Source organism: Aulonocara stuartgranti (genome assembly GCF_965226115.1).
Source record: "Aulonocara stuartgranti genome assembly, chromosome: 13".
NCBI lineage: Eukaryota > Metazoa > Chordata > Actinopteri > Cichliformes > Cichlidae > Aulonocara > Aulonocara stuartgranti.
In genome coordinates, this window is record NC_138949.1 from 4,273,813 (window position 1) to 4,291,742 (window position 17,930).

At 41.3% G+C, this 17,930-nt stretch overlaps 1 protein-coding gene across 6 annotated transcripts in view; it reads left to right on the forward strand.

Annotated features, from left to right (window-relative positions):
* ltbp1 (latent transforming growth factor beta binding protein 1) overlaps positions 1-17,930 on the forward strand; it is a 134,913-nt gene that overhangs the window by 24,522 nt on the left and 92,461 nt on the right. For all 6 annotated transcript variants that reach the window (XM_082558110.1, XM_082558107.1, XM_082558109.1 and 3 more), the window contains exon 3: positions 1,917-2,301. In XM_082558110.1, the coding sequence (XP_082414236.1) occupies positions 1,917-2,301 (385 nt within the window). The remainder of the gene's footprint in view (positions 1-1,916; positions 2,302-17,930) is intronic.

Below are 17,930 nucleotides of genomic sequence, written 5' to 3' on the forward strand. Positions count from 1 at the left end.
GAAATGAAGGAGAAAATCTTTTGTTCATTTGTTTGTTTCTTTCTACATGAGCTTTGATCATTCTCTGTAGGATTAAGCTCAGCTATTGAACGGCGTATATTTTAAAGTAAAGGCTTTAAAACCAAGTTAGTACAAACGTCACTAATGTCACATAACTTTGCCGACATGTGGCCAACAGTAATGTTTTAATGTTCTTCGTTATTAAACATTTGCACATAAATAAGTGACATAATATTCAGTACTTACTTAAAGTTTACTCTTCGGGCGCCCCTCATCCGCCGTTTTTTTTTTTCCGGCAAATTTATCCACACGCACCGCTGCGCTATGCATTCTGGGATATGTTGGGCCACGAAGTCTACACTGCCACAGCCTTAAAATTCAGGGAAATGAAGGACGCAGTTCAGGGCCGCATTTCGAGCAGCCTTTGAATTGGGACAGCCTTCGGCGCGCCGCTGTGACGTAATCGGTCTTGAAATGCGGCCTTTAAGGCTGCAGACCCTGAATTGGGATACAGCCTGTGTTGAGCGCTCAGTGGATCTGCGCTCGACAGTGCAGCCTAGGCGGAGTAATCGAACGCAGATTCACTGAGCGCTCAACACAGACAGCATCGTCAGAAGGAAAGTTGATAAAATAAATTACAAATTTTGTATTGTTCGATACATATGCGTACCGAACCGAAAGCACTGTATCGAACGGTTCAATATCGATACAAGTATCGTTGCACCCCTAGTACCTTGTTTTTGGAATAATGGTTTCTCAGTTAGAAAGAGGAAATACAAAAAAAATCCACTTTTAAATTAATTTGTTTCAAATTACTTTTTAAGCATGTTCATGGGTCAAATTCGTTGGTATCACAGAAAATTGCTAATACAAACCAAATGTGCATGTGATGTGTATTTCACTTGGGATACTGAAAAGCACATTATATGTGCAGGACATTTATGTAGTCAAAATAATCCCTGTTAGCAACAGTTTAGGCCAAATGCTGTTTCTCACATTTTTTTTCTTTGTCTTATTATTATCACCCGTGTTTTGTTACCCAGCTGTGTTCCCTTCCACTTCCCATACCTGCCTGAGTGTATAGAGGTGTTTTCTCCTCAGTGTTTGTCTCAGCATCTGCGCGTACGAGTTCCCGGTAAAGCCTGGGTTCCTTTGCCTTGTGGGTTTTGTACTTCTTGGACTGTTTCCACAACTTTATTAAAAGGTGCATTTTGAGTTAACTGTCCTGTGTTTCTCAGGCCCATGCTTCATGACAGGGTAAGAGTCATAAGATGACTTGTTTCAGACAGTTTATGAACTGAGAGTCCATCTTAAGGCAAAGCATAGGCTAAATAAAGAAATAATGGGTCAAATAAAAATAATTTGGGGGGATACATTTGCAAGCAAGCAAGCAAGGATACATTTGCTTAATTATAAAGAGACTAAAAGAGAGGAACAAAAACATTTCAGCGTACACTCCTGGACTGCTGTGTCAAACTGTGCCCCTCAATGCGTTGTCAGAATAGATATGTAATGACCTGTTCACCAGTCCTGCTGTAGGGGTGATGTTTTGGGTCTCCTATAGCAGCTGCGTGCATAATAAATACATTGGTTCTGGAATTATTTTTTCTAACTGGATTCATAAATTGCTGTAAAAACTCTGAGAATATATAATTAAGACAAAAGGCAGCTCTAACTGAACCGTTTGCCATGTGTAACCGCTGTCTATACTAACACTGAGCAGAGACATTTAAATGCTTTACAGAATCTCTGAACAATAGAAGTACATTTAAAATGAAGAAAATCCAAGTCTGTTATATCCATATGCTTTGATGTTCCTTTTTTGTATGGGTGACATCTTTCTATCATCACTTATTCTCAATCTGTCTTTCTGTTTTCCTCTTTCTCTGTACCCTGGACTTCATGTGGTGTCCTAGCCAACTGCATCCCTCAGTGCCATAATGGAGGAATGTGCCTCAGGCCTCAGCACTGTGTCTGCAAACCTGGCTCAGAGGGGAAGGCATGCGAACAGAAGACTGTACCCACACACTCCTTTCCACCGCGGCCTGGGAACGGACCCACCAACGGGCACAACACTGGTCACACAAGCGGGCACACCACTGGTCATACTAATGGACACACTTCTGGCAACACCAATGTACACAGTGTGGTACCCCAGCGGCCAATACCTCAGCAAGTGCCTCCTAATGGTTATGGCTCTGGCCCCTCTCCATCTAACAACATGGGCCAGATGAAACTAACTGTCAAGCCAGCCCCGCAGTTTGTGCGGCCACATTACATACAGCAACACATCCAACAGCAGTAAGTATCTTTGATTCAATCTTTCAATACATTTTTCCATGAAACGTCTTCACACCGCCACATCCCTAATTTGCTTTGGTAATAAACATTAATTTGTTTCCCACATATAGCTCCTGTGATAGACAAGCTTCTGGAAGTCATAAACCACATAAAAAAAAATAACAAAACCAAAAATGCATTTATGCATTTGTGTCAGATTTGTAGGCAGCATTTTCATGATGAAATTCTCTCATCACATCCCAGAGATCTTCTGTTGGATTGAGCTCTGCTGATTATGGAGGCCATTTAGTAAATTTATATTATAAAATCAGTCTGAGCTTTGTTACATGGGGTGTTATCCTTCAGAAAGTAGACATGTACTCTGTGGTCATCAAGGTTTCAGCAAGAACAGTCAGGTAGGTGGCGATGATTAAATGATACTCAGTTTGTACTTACAGGTTACAAGTTTTCCAAAAACGGATGTTCTCCTCCTATCTTATGTAGATGCTATACCTCCACCAGTTGGTGGTATACAGGGAGTGCAGAATTATTAGGCAAGTTGTATTTTTGAGGAATAATGTTATTATTGAACAACAACCATGTTCTCAATGAACCCAAAAAACTCATTAATATCAAAGCTGAATGTTTGTGGAAGTAGTTTTTAGTTTGTTTTTAGTTTTAGCTATTTTAGGGGGATATCTGTGTGTGCAGGTGACTATTACTGTGCATAATTATTAGGCAACTTAACAAAAAACAAATATATACCTATTTCAATGATTTATTTTCACCAGTGAAACCAATATAACATCTCCACATTCACAAATATACATTTCTGACATTCAAAAACAAAACAAAAACAAATCAGCGACCAATATAGCCACCTTTCTTTGCAAGGACACTCAAAAGCCTGCCATCCATGGATTCTGTCAGTGTTTTGATCTGTTCACCATCAACATTGCGTGCAGCAGCAACCACAGCCTCCCAGACACTGTTCAGAGAGGTGTACTGTTTTCCCTCCTTGTAAATCTCACATTTGATGATGGACCACAGGTTCTCAATGGGGTTCAGATCAGGTGAACAAGGAGGCCATGTCATTAGTTTTTCTTCTTTTATACCCTTTCTTGCAGCCACGCTGTGGAGTACTTGGACGCGTGTGATGGAGCATTGTCCTGCATGAAAATCATGTTTTTCTTGAAGGATGCAGACTTCTTCCTGTACCACTGCTTGAAGAAGGTGTCTTCCAGAAACTGGCAGTAGGACTGGGAGTTGAGCTTGACTCCATCCTCAACCCGAAAAGGCCCCACAAGCTCATCTTTGATGATAGCAGCCCAAACCAGTACTCCACCTCCACCTTGCTGGCGTCTGAGTCGGACTGGAGCTCTCTGCCCTTTACCAATCCAGCCACGGGCCCATCCATCTGGCCCATCAAGACTCACTCTCATTTCATCAGTCCATAAAACCTTAGAAAAACCAGTCTTGAGACATTTCTTGGCCCAGTCTTGACGTTTCAGCTTGTGTGTCTTGTTCAGTGGTGGTCGTCTTTCAGCCTTTCTTACCTTGGCCATGTCTCTGAGTATTGCACACCTTGTGCTTTTGGGCACTCCAGTGATGTTGCAGCTCTGAAATATGGCCAAACTGGTGGCAAGTGGCATCTTGGCAGCTGCACGCTTGACCTTTCTCAGTTCATGGGCAGTTATTTTGCGCCTTGGTTTTTCCACACGCTTCTTGCGACCCTGTTGAGTATTTTGAATGAAACGCTTGATTGTTTGATGATCACGCTTCAGACGCTTTGCAATTTTGAGACTGCTGCATCCCTCTGCAAGATATCTGACTATTTTTGACTTTTCTGAGCCTGTCAAGTCCTTCTTTTGACCCATTTTGCCAAAGGAAAGGACGCTGCCTAATAATTATGCACACCTGATATAGGGTGTTGATGTCATTAGACCACACCCCTTCTCATTACAGAGATGCACATCACCTAATATGCTTAATTGGTAGTAGGCTTTCGAGCCTCTACAGCTTGGAGTAAGACAACATGCATGAAGAGGATGATGTGGACAAAATACTCATTTGCCTAATAATTCTGCACTCCCTGTAAAGGAAGAGTCATTCTTCCTTTTGTGGAGTTTTGTACAGCAGTTGCCATTTTTTTCCAAAGCTTTTTTCCTTTTCTTGGTTGCCAGGTCAATACATCTTCTCTGAAGAGTCTCGACAGAAGACATGCTATTGACACAAAACATTGAACCTACTGAAATACATTAATCTTGCTGATATTAGTGAAAAAATCATGTATGTGTGCATCAACAATGAGATTTGTCTTTTATACTTTTATTCAGAATAAAAGAAAAATTCTGTCTTTTATTCTGTTATTCATAACAGAGTTCCATTTTGGGATGATTGCTATCCTCTAGGGCTGCCACAAACGATTATTTTGATAGTCGACTAGTCACCGATTATTTTTGCGATTAGTCGACTAATCAGATCATCATCCGTTGGACGTAAAACTACAGCTTATTGCACCAGCAGCATCTGCTCTTATATAACTATCATTAGCTTACAGCTTTAAGTGTTTAAGGTCTGTGCTAACTAAAAATAAAGAAAAGATGATAGTTTATTAAATTTTAATGAAATTTGCAGATTGTTTCGGTGAAGTTTAATAAACTCCTTGCTATCTAAAATATAACAGGACACTGGAGTAAATTCTGGAGCATCTCACACTTCTGATAATCAGCTGTCTGCTTGACGTTTATTCAGCTGTGTAAAAACTATAACTTTAATCTCAGACAAACTGATTTACTCAGGAACAAATAAAATACTAAAAAAAAGCCAAACAACAACATTTTAAGTTATCTAAGTGACTCATATATATATTTAACCTGAGTAGCGAAAGACGGCGGTGGGTTTGAAAACGATTTGCGGGGAGTCCGGTGTTCTCACGGTGCTAGTGAGCCTAGCCCCCGGCTCGCTATCGAGCTAGTGGGTAACAGATGTCTCCGAAAACGTCGGAGCGCTTTTGAAAATATGTGGTGTCTTGATAAACTGAGCAGATATTTGAGGTTTACACAGCTACATTCTCGCCTGAAAATATGTTAAACGTTTATTTTGTGACCCAGAAAGAATAATAAGAGTAACATTAAAACTAACTAGCTGCCGCCATTGTTGGAAACTGCGCTGGGCCGCGCTATGAATTCTGGGACACAGCTGCTTCTTCTTCTTCTTCGGGGTTTAACGGTAGCTGACATCCTTGTACATGCAATGCTGCCATCTTCTGTTTCAGTCCGGTATTACACTCTTAAATCCTGCCACTTATTCCTGCGTCTTTTGTGATCTTACAAAGCTTCAAACGACGCGTCGACTATTAAATCAGTCGTCGACGATTTTGATAGTCGACGTAATCGTGACTAGTCGACAAATCGTGGCAGCCCTACTATCCTCTTTAGGAGTGGTTGAAGTAGATTTATTTCAGCAGTAGTCTTGTCTGGTCAAAACATTGTTTATACCACTTCAAGGTGGATATTGCCGTGTGTGTGTATTTGCATGATATGCAGGATCAATAGAGATTTAAAGAAAAGAATTTTAAAGCATTTGATTGTGAGGAAAGCTATCCGTTTAATTGCTACCAGACCTGTGTCCTCGAAATGGAAAATGTCACCTTTAAAGGTTTTGGAATAAAGAAGCACTGATGGATTTGATAGAGGTTTTTAATTTGTTTGCACGTACAACATTGTTTATACTGATAATTTATGACTGAAGCCTTTCGGGGCTTCATTAGATCAGCTGCACATTGAAGACTGTCTATGAAATGTACAGCAATAAACATGGAAATTTTGAGAACTAAAACAAAATGAAATCCAATCCAATACAAATACATCTAATCACAGCAGTTTGAGCAAACTGTAATATTTGCTGCAGGCAAAAAAACTCAACAAAAAGTTTCTGTTGAGCATCTGGAATTGTTTAACTCTGTGTAGCATCATAATGAAGAGCTGGACCTTTCTCCGGTATGTTCCCTTCAGGACCATTTTGAGCAAATCGCGAGCATTTAATCAGCTTCTTAATCCTATAATTAGAATTTTCTATTGTGTAGAAAAACAACATGCTGTTGTAATTGCTTTTCTTTTTCTTATGTTAAGATATCTCTGGGATTAAATGTGCAGTTATATTCATGTATAGCGATAGAAAAGAGAGTTAACATTAAAGTGGGCTGTGTGTGGCCTGTGTGATGTCAGAGGGGAGGGGAAGCCATCTGCCATGACCGGTTAGGAGTAAGGGGAAGAAAAGAGAGAAAAAGACAAACTGTTGGAGACACTTTAGTAATTACTAATAGTGATGTAGGAGAGACAAAAGAGGTAATGCTCAGTGTATCATGGAAAACCTCCAGCAGCATAACTAATAAAAGGTCTCAGGGACACTTCATCCAGCCCTAACCACAAGCTTTGCCAGTGAAGATGAAATATATGAAATATGGTCCCTTCTTCTAGTCCCTGTCAGCATTCTTGATCAGCTGAATGCTTTTCAGGAAGTTTTAGAGCATCTTGAATTACAGTAGTCCAGCCTAAAAGTTATAAATGCATGAAATAGTTTTTCAGTGTCACTCTGAGATTGAATGTGTCTGATTTAAGCAATATGAAAAAGGCAGTCCTACATGTTTGTTTGATTTGCACATTGAAGGATTTCATTGTTTAGAATCCTGTCCTGTCTGGCAGCTTTTGCAATCAGAATTATTATCTGAATGCATTGTTGTGCTGAACATATTTTTCTTTATCCTTTTGTGTTTTGTGTTCTTTTGCTTATTACGTGTTATAGTATTACAGTGTAAAAGACAGGACAGACAGGGGAAAAAGGAGGGGGAATAGGGTGAAATATAATAAAAGGATAGAGTACAAATAGAAATTCACAATGTATTGCCTACTGCCGCACCTGTAAGAAAAAACAAATATACAAGGAACACAAAAATACAGATACTGTCACAGTCCTGGGTCGTCTGACCGGTGTTTTGAGTTTCCCTGTATTGTCAGTGTTGGGGAGTAATGGAATACATGTACCGGCGTTACATATTTAAAATACAAAATATTAGTAACTGTATTCCCTTAAAGTTACCGTTTAAAAAGGTGGTATTCAGAATACAGTTACTTTGTTGAAATAGATGGATTATACAGCGGTCTCTTCCTGTTTCATATGTTAGGCTGTTCCCTCTCTATTTTTGGTAATTCCACGCCGGTGGAAACAAACAACACGCATTAAGAGGCTCTAATGCCTGGGTCTCAATCTCGCGGCCCATGTCACTTCTACCTCCGCATAATGACGTGAAGAAATATTTTGAAAAATTATTATTCAAAAAATTATTTAATATGAAGGCAATAGGCAAAGTGTTACAGGCATAGCCCTAAAGAATGTAGCTTCATGGGCAGTGTAGTCTGTGCTGCAGGGAGAATGGACTGCCATACCCGTTATGTGTCTGTGAGCGCAAATGAGGGAGAAAAAAGAGTGGAAAAGTACGAGCTGTCACCGACCAGAAACGGGAGATGGAAGCATGTAAATATAATAATAACCACTGCAGCCAAAAAGAGTGCCTGACGAGCCCAGTTGTAAGTAAGCTACTAAGACTCGACTGTACACTGTGTTCGTTTTTTCCTCCGAACCAATAAGTTCTGTTTGAGCAGCCTTTCAATGCCTCTCTCTGTCTCTCGCAAGCACAGTTGACATAGACAACAAAGTAAAACTAGTTTTTGGCGACAAGCCCGACAGGGAACCAACGTATTAGCCAGAGGTCCCTTTATTACGGTTCGGAGCTGTAGAGCTGTTTTATACAGGGTGGGCCATTTATATGGATACACCGTGATAAAATGGGAATGGTTGGTGATATTAAAGTCCTGTTTGTGGCACATTAGTATATGTGAGGGGGCAAACTCCTCAAGATGGGTGGTGACCATGGTGGCCATTTAGAAGTCGGCCATCTTGGATACAACCTTTTTTTTTTTTTTTTCAATAGGAAGAGGGCCATGTGACACATCAAACTTATTGGTAATGTCACAAGAAAAACAATGGTGTGCTTGGTTTCAATGTAACTTTATTCTTTCATGAGTTATTTACAAGTTTCTGACCACTTATAAAATGTGTTCAATGTGCTGCCCATTGTGTTGGATTGTCAATGCAACCCTCTTCTCCCACTCTTCACACACTGATAGCAACACCGCAGGAGAAATGCCAGCACAGGCATCCAGTATCTGTAGTTTCAGATGCTGCACATCTCGTATCTTCACACCATAGACAATTGGCTTCAGATGACCCCAAAGATGAAAGTCTAAGGGGGTCAGATCGGGAGACCTTTTTGTTTTGCCCATTCTGCAAATTCTGTGCGCTGATCTGGGTCGTCCTCGTTGAGATGCTGCAGCAGCTGGAGTTTGTAAGGGTGCCATTTGTGAGTAGCCAATATCCTCCGAAGGGATGTTCGACTAATGCCACTCTCCAGTGACATGCGGCGAGTGCTATGCTGTGGGCTCTTGCTGAGTGAAGCTAGGACAGCCACTGATGTTTCTTCATTAGTGACAGTTTTCTTCCGTTCACATTTTGGCAAATTCAACACTAAACCAGTTTCCTGAAACTTAGCAAGCAGTTTGCTGACTGTAGCGTGGGAGATGGGAGGTCTCGTAGGGTGTCTTGCATTGAAATCTTCTGCAATGACCCGGTTACTGCGTTCACCAGATATCAACACAATTTCGATCCGCTCTTCACATGTTAACCTCTTCGACATGTCAATGGCTGTGAACAAAGAGAAACTTGTAAATAACTCATGAAAGAATAAAGTTACGTTGAAACCAAGCACACCATTGTTTTTCTTGTGACATTACCAATAAGTTTGATGTGTCACATGGCCCTCTTCCTATTGGAAAAAAAAAAAAAAAAAAAAGTTGTATCCAAGATGGCCGACTTCTAAATGGCCACCATGGTCACCACCCACCTTGAGGAGTTTGCCCCCTCACATATACTAATGTGCCACAAACAGGGCTTTAATATCACCAACCATTCCCATTTTATTACGGTGTATCCATATAAATGGCCCACCCTGTATACGTACGGAATAGTTTCCTATATGAGATTGCTGCTAAAAGTGCAGCCGTCCACCCTACTGTTACTCATTTTATATTAAGATTTAAAAATCTAGTTGGTATTGGTATAGCAAGTAGCCTTCAGTAATAGTAATAAATCACACAGCAATAGTACATTCATGTAGTTGTAAAAAGCATGATAATATATTAAGCAATCCAAAGTATTCAGAATATGTTACTCTCATTGAGTAAGGAACGGAATACGTTACAAAATACATTTTAGGGCATGTATTCTGTATTCTGTAATCTGTAGTGGAATACAGTTTAAAAGTAACCTTCCCAACACTGTGTATTGTGATGTTCATTGTTTAACTTTATTTAGTCATCTTAAGCTCCAAGGTTGTTCGGTTTGAGTTCTTTGTTTATTAGATCCCTTTATGTCATCACCCCTGTGTCCCTTGTAGGAATGGGTATCGTTTAGGTTTTATCCGATACCGGTGCCAAACTGGTACTTTTGAAACAGTGCTGGTGCTTAAACCGGTGCTCAAACCGGTGCTTAAAGAATGGAGAACACAAAATTGGTCCAAAAACCTCTCATGTTCAGCTGTTTTTTTTGTAAAAAGATAACAATGTTAGCCTTTTCTGCAGCTATGGGGCATATATGGTATCACTCTTAGCTGGAAGCAGTGCTTAAACAATGGAAAAAACACAAACTTTGTCCAAAAACCTCTCATGTTTAACTGTTTTCCACTTTTTCTTTGGTCATTTTAGCCTTTTTGGCCAGGGTGAAGGGAGTATCTGCCATCAAACAAGAAGACAGCCGCATGTAGCTATGATGATGTTTGCTAGTTCACCTTACATGCATTAATGTAATAACGTGGTTAGCCTACTCAACGTAAATTACACACGAACAACATGAAGCTACTCACGCAGAGAAGAACGGCTGCTGCTGCCATCATCATCCGTCATCATTTCTGCTACACTGGCAGGGCTAGGGGCCAGGACTCTCCTCTTTGTGTTTTTGGGGGATGTTGCTAACTCCGGGTCCGATAACAGACAACCCACCCGCAGTAGATGTGCTCGGTGTGAGGTCTCACAGCAAGCTATCAAATACGGCGCATTTCTCGGCTTTTAAAAAAAACGCTATGCGTCGCCAGGTGTTTCATCAGATTCGAGGTGTTACCTCCTTTGACAGTATCACAGTATCAGCTTAAAGCACTTGTTGCAGGCTGCTGAGTTTGCATATTTTGCTGTGAAGTACAGCCAGACTTTTGACCGCTTTGCCTTGGTCATTTTTAATCTGTAGCTCTGCTCTAAAAGAACGCACGTACCTGGCCCCGCCTACTATCCTCGGAAACGTAAAATGATTGGCTAGAATCTAAAGTGTATCACAGCTCAGGAAAAAAAAGCACAGAAATAAAGCACCGAAATGTGCGCTGCTTTTCGGTCTGGTTACTACCGTTTATGTCAGAACCGGTGCCATCATGGCACCGGATACCGGTACCCATCCCTAGTCCCTTGTTGGTTCATGTGTCTTAACCTGTCATGTGTCATGTCTGCGTCCCGTTATGTTCCTGCTTTATTTTGAAAGTCTTTCATTGTGCTTATTGTTACCTTTCCCCATGGTGTCATAATGTCATTCTAGTCAGCTGTTTCCCCACACACCTCCTGTGTGTATTTAGTCTGTGTGTTTTCTTTCAGTCTTTGTCAGGTTGTCTGTTTGCTTTCATGTCTAGCCATGTCATGTCTCAGAGTTCTTTGTACTGATCAGGTTTATGTTTATGTTTGGTTTATTTCATAGTTCCATAGTCGCATGTACCTGTTCAGTTTCATATCAGTGTCTCTCGTCAGAGTTTTCATAATTGTTTAGTTATTTCCCAGTTTGGGTTTCAGGTTAGGATTTGCCCTGTTCACTCTTGCTTTGTTTTTGTGTTCATGTTTTGTCAGCCAAATAAATGGCTCGCCTTTTGTTTAAAACTCAGTTCCGTCTCCTACCGTGTCTGCATTTGGGTCCCACCTTTCACTTGTTGTGTGAGTGTGGATGTGAGTGAGAGATTGAGAGTCAGTGTTTCTGTATGTGTCTTTGTCACAAACATACTTGATAAACAGGGTGGGAAGCCGCAATATCTGTCCCCCAGAGCCAGAGGCAGAAAGAGATGGAACCAGGACAACCGTACCATCTGCAGCCCCCAAGAGTACCGAAGATCTGAGTCCGTACATCTCTGTAACATCTGCATATTCATCCAAGCAGGAGAGGGAGGGACGCCCTACATGGGGTGAGAATCGACATTACCAAAGGTGAAATGCAGTAAACTCCACTAGATACTGACCACCCCGGTGCGAGTCAAGAACAGGCTCCCAGGGGCCCAGGCACCCACGAATCACCAGGCGTCCTGCAGAGCCCCCTTTCGACAAGGAGGAGGTCCAAGCCACCTGAATCCACCGAGAGAAAGGGCCAACGACCACACGACAACACCCAACCTCAACAAGCAACCCACATCCCTGGGAGGGGCAGAAGCATCCAGCGAGCATAAGCCGTCCTGAACCAGCAGCAAACCGGGACGATGCCAAAGCCCAGGACAAACTTTCTGCAGACCCCCGTCTCAGACAGGGTATGAGAAACAGTGGTGCAGGAAGATGTCCCCCCCCCCTCCTAGTGTCTAAGGCGCGATGTTGAGTGGGTATGTTGTGGAATGTACAGGATGAGCATGACTGTGTGAAAACTAGAGTGTTGTTAAAGTTGAGGCTAACGTCTCGTGCTGTCAGTGACCTTGAAAGTGGAAATATTCTAAAGATTTCACATTACGTTTGTCAGAAACTCACGTTTCATTTGAAGGCAGCTCTGGCTTTATTTTCACCTATTTTAGAAGTGATGCCAGGAGATTGTTGCACAACTTTTCCATGTTTCAACTTCAAGAGTGACCCACTTGGCAACACGCCCATGCCTCTAACAATGTTGTTTTCCACATCTGGAATATTGTTGAGCGCATGGAGAGTCTTGATATAAAGTATCAATGGACACCGTTGCTTTTTTTCCTTTGTAACTTCTCATAGTTGGAGTCCGGGAGATACTAACGAATATAATCTGCTGATGATTAGTAGAAATCCTTGATATGGTTAATGATAAGGCCTGCAAACAAACTGTATTGCTGATACAAACACATGGACTGTTCAGTGTGTTTTTCCAAACATGGATTGCTTACTGTGAAGACTGTTATTGCAGTTTGGATGGCCAGTACTCTCCTTCTCCAGCAGTCAGTGTAATAATAGGTAAAATTTCTGCCGGCACTTTCATATGTGGACTTGAAATGCCATTAACTAAAGCTGTGGGTAAGACTTGGGTTTGGTTTGCCTGTCACTATAGCAGATGACTGGAGAAAGTGCAGTCGCATCAGACACGATAAAAACTGTCCCGATGCCTTGTCTGGTCCAATTGTTGAAAGTAGATTTAAAACAATTTTCCCCTTTTCAGGTTTGTGTTACAGCAAAATGTTGATGGAAATGTCCAGAATGACCAGCGTGTCCGCTTAATGTTGGCATGTTAGAAGATGAATATTTCTAGTATGTTAATGAACACATTTTGTGTGCAGTGTTTAAGATGCACTCTGCAAAACGTTAAGAGGAGTTTTTTGTTTAATGTCCTGCACAGGCACACATAATTGCTACCAGACCTGTGTCCTCGAAAGCTGTTCTTGATTTGCAGAAAGCATTTATCTCTCACAAGGACCTATTCTCCTTTTGGTTCAAGCAGAAGAGTGGTTATGTCATAGAGTACAATACAAAATATAGTATTAATTCCCCATTCCTTGTTAGGTCATTTGTGTGGAATACAGATAATTAATATTTTTTTCTACAACAATGCTGACCAAATTTATCTACACATATCTACACATTTTTTAACTGATACACAACCTGGATTATTACATGGATTGTTATGTTGTTTTGGGGGTATGCCATTTGCCTCTGTCAAAAACAGAGAAAAGTAAAACACTTAACGTAAGCTCAGATTTACAAGAGACCTTATCACTAGAACTGCTAGTGTTCCAAAATCTCCAGAAGTGGTCATTTTAACCGCTCCTGCAACAGTAGGAATAATGGCAAAGGCATAATTTCTAATCAAAACTGATAAACAAAGGGTACAACAAATAACGTGACAACTAACACATCTAAAAAAAATAGAATAAGAACGTTCTGAAAGGTTGAAAATAACTTTTGGATAACATCAGGATTAATTGCACTAAAATAATGACAAAATAAAAACAGGTCAGTTTTAAATTTCAGGTGATTGCCTGAATTGGAAAACTGACCTTACAGCTGGCTACAGAAATGCAAGAAACACATTTTAAATAATTATTGTATAGAGTTTATCATCACGTCCACATCACCAAACTTGCAGCCTCTGCACATTGCTCCGCCTAAATCTGAAGCCCTTCCCCTCCTTAGCTCTCCATGCTCTGACCTACACCCCAAAATCCCATCCTCAACCTGGCAAAAGAAAAAATAGTCCCCTATATATTTATCTATCAAGATTCGAGAAGTTTATTGTCATGTACATGCCAAAACACAGATGGTTATGCAGAGCAATGAAACTCTTACTTTGCAGGTTCTCCTCACACAACTAAAAAGAAAGTAATAAATTAGTAAAACAAGTGCTTTGTAGCACTTGTAGTTTATGTGTGGGTGTAATTAGAATTTAAAGTGCAAGTAGTTGCAACACTGTCACAGTGATAATATACAGGGAGTATGCAATATTAGCTATGAGCTAGTTCTTGTGCTGCCCTGATTAGTGCCTTTGGGAAAATAAGCTGGCCAAGCTGGCATCCCTTTTCTGATCATGTGTTTTTGCAGCTCCGATAGTTGGCTAAATTCCCACTGTGCTAACTTGATCTTGGCCTCTAGTCTCCGTGTCCATGGAGGGTACGGCTCCTTGTGGCTGTTCATCTTGTAGCCAAACATCTCAGTGATCACTGCTGCTGTAATGTAGATGAGTTGGCTGCTTTCCGTCTTGGTAGCAGTAGGGTTTGTCCATAATGCTACATTCACATCTTTACACTTACCGAGGGCTTTCACATTCAATGTCTTCAACGCACCAGTTGTTCATGGGGCATGGTACTCAATCTTCGATGGTGAGGATGATGGTATCTCCCCCCTGACCTGATGTCCAAACTCCCTTTTGCTTTAGCATTTATGTTGTACCTCATCAATCTCTAGTTGAGCTAGCAGTTGCTTCGTTTAAATGTAGAAACACCTAGCTACTAGTTTTTTTGCTTTTGGGTATCGAATTGTCCCACATCCTCTTCATGTAAACCCTCCTTTTGGGATTACTTGTGTAGCAGCATTCCCACCGTGCCCCACTCTCATCCTCTGTCTAGCCTACTTAGAACATGCAAACCTAAAATCCCCGGCCAGATGGTATATAATCAGTATATAATCCAGTCCTGTATCCAAAAACCTAATACCAAGCTAAAGCGTTAGAAGCCTTGTGTTGGAAAATTTGTTTCAAAAAGATACAAATTTGTCCAGCGTACATGGAAATCTTGTTGGGTCACGTCTGCAGTTCACAGTATTTGTTTTTTGGCTTTGATGCTGCTTGGATGTGTTGAATGTAATTTCCCAACCAATGTTTCAGTAATGAGTTAACAAGAATGTTGTGAATGTATTTGTTCTTTTGTCCCTCTAATGATGAATAGGAAAACAGCATAAATGGCACAAAAAGCAGTTGGCTGTGTGTTGTGCATAAAGTCTCCATTTTTGAAAAATGTCTAGTGGTTTTAAGATTGGAGTGGAAACAGAAATGTTTACAGATAGGATCCATCTTATAATTGTTCAAAATATTGCGCTTGTCTAGAATGCCTTCAGTTGGAACGTTAGCTGGTGAATGGCACTGTATTGCCTCATTCTTTTTGTAAAGACCTGAATCATTTAATTCTTTTTTCTTTGTTTTTTTGCCTGTCCCGTTTGGCTCTTTTGCCATCAGAATTGTTGTCTAAAGGCGAAGAAAGATGCCCAACGGATTTACCAAATGGACCATCCCAGCCTTGCTGTAATGGTCTATTTGATTCACCTTTTATTGTTTATTTTATTTTATTTTCACTTGCTAAATATGGGCCTTGAATGTGTGGGTGGTTGTGGTGGAGCGGGAAGAGGGAGGCAGCTGGAGATGGAGAGGGAAGGAAGGGAGGGGCAAGTGACCCCTCCCTGGGGCCAGCTCCCCCTGCTGACCCCAGTAGGCACCCCCATACTCCGCGACCCGCCAGGGAAAGGGGGCCCAGGCCCATCCAGACCGGGGCCCAGTTCGGCAGCGCCGCCTGGCCCCACAGAGCCCGGGACAGCCCACCCGACCCCACCACAGAGAAAACTGCACCCACCCCGTCATCCACTCATCTTCCAGACTACACAAGACAATAGACGCCCAGGCTGAGATCTTCCTCCACCTCTCCTATATCTCCCCCTCCTGCAGAGAGAGTTCCTGAAGAGAGGAGACCTCCTGCAAGATGTAATAGCCTCTCCCACCAGTTGAAGAGCCCCCCAGGTGGCTCGATGCACTGGTGGCACCCTGCGCCAGGGCTTGTTGTGTCTGTTTTTTTAAGACCTTTCATATTTAGTACTGTGAAAGCCTCAGTCAGTTTATGTGTGATTAATAGATGTAGTTTCCGGTTCTGGAAATTTCAGTAAGCGGAAGTGCCTTAAACCTGCACTCTTATTTATACAATCTGGTTGTATAGGAGTCTAAGAAAAAACCCTTCTGCTCCACTCTCTTCATCAGTGACCCCAGTAGATTTTAGGTGAGTTCATTGCTAATCTTACAACATGTAGGTCATTTTTTAAAATGATGGTTCCTATTAGAGTCCAAAAGGACGATAAAACAGAGCGCGCTTAAGAGTTGGTCCACTGTGTAACTGACAAGTCACTACCCTTTGAGTATGCCAGAACTGAACACAGTTACACTTTAGAAATAGAAGTTTGAGTGACTGCAACTGAGAACATTACATTTCTACTGTAGTTTCATAACAATTTAAAACATGTAACACAGGTTCAGACTGACTGAATTTGAACTTCAGGAATTTATAAAAAAACGTGAACACTTGAGATCTTGGACCACATATATAAATTTTAACCAAACACATATAAAGACTGAGATTTCCTGTTTGAGCAGTGATGTTGACAAAATGTGTCCAAATGGATAAACATGCAAATATCTGTTAAAGTACCCAGAACCATTTTTGTAGTAGTCCCTGCTTCACTAACTCTATCCAGGACCACATTTTGCCAGGATGTTGCACACACAGTCTCACAAGGTGAAAATAATACCAAGCCATGGTGTTAGGAGCCTCATAACCTATGTTAGAAAAGTTGGCTTGGCTGTAGCCCAGGAGGTATAGAAGGTCATCTGCTAACTGATCCCTGGTTTCGCCAGTCTGCATGCCAAATGTCCAAACCCAAAGTCGGAGTGTGAATATGTGTGGATGTTAGATAGAAAGCACTTACGCATCAAATAAAAGTGCTTGTATGAATGAGGTAAGTTGTAGAGTAGGAAAGCGCTATATAATTATATAATTTATTCATGAAAACCTTCATTAACAATGTGCCTGAGCAAAGTGTTGGCTCATTAAGTCAAGTGACCACACTACTCTAGAAAAACTGCACTGAAGGGAATAAGCTATCGGTTTCCTTTCTTAATCATTGTTGTGATCATTAGGACTAATTTAGTGGTCATTTGACAGCCCACACATGCTCTTTAGAGACTAACAGAGGAAAATTCTCTTAGTTCTGATCATGTAGTCATGTGAAACTTGCAGGTTTTCTACGGCATGTACACATTACAAAGTACATGCAGACCCACCATGTCCAAAAGAGAAGTTGTTGGATGTAGTGCAGAGAGAGAGAGAGAGAAATGGTACTGCCATAGTTAGGGAATACAAATGGAAAAATATAATCTGAAAAACTGAAAGCAGATTTTTTTTAGAATGCAAGTTGTGGTGAAAGCAATCATAGTGGAAACCTTTACTGTTATTGAGGAACTGAATCCTTTTGACAGAGGACCAAATTTGGCATACGGGTCTTGATTTCTCAACTGCTGTCTTGTACTTTCTGCCAGGGTTCATTAAACAGTCTTTGCAGATTATTACTGAAACTCTGATCTGATCTTATCAGATCTTATTCAGTGTAGATATTGCTGCTTTCCCTCCTTGAAGTCCGACTGCCTTCACTAGTATGTGTGAGGGCACTTGTGAGGTTCAGCGGGTTCATTTCGGTAGACCAGAGTATGTCAGTTCTTGTGGGGAAGACTTGGACAGCTAGTTCTGGAGGTCGGCACTGGATTGTGATTGTGGCCACAGCATTGAAGGCCGAAAGTGAACAGATTCAGCCCTCCCTCCTCTCTCTCTCTCTCTGTCTCACACACAAACACACACTTGTTGGTTATTCATATCTTGTGGGGACATAATGCTTTCCCTAGCCGTTTACCCTAACCCTAACCATGAAAAATGAAAAGCCTAACCCCTTCCCTAAACCTAACCATTAGGTTAGTCACTAGGATTTTGGTCCCCATAAGGGCTGTTGGTCCCCACAAAGATATGAATGCGCACTCACACACACACA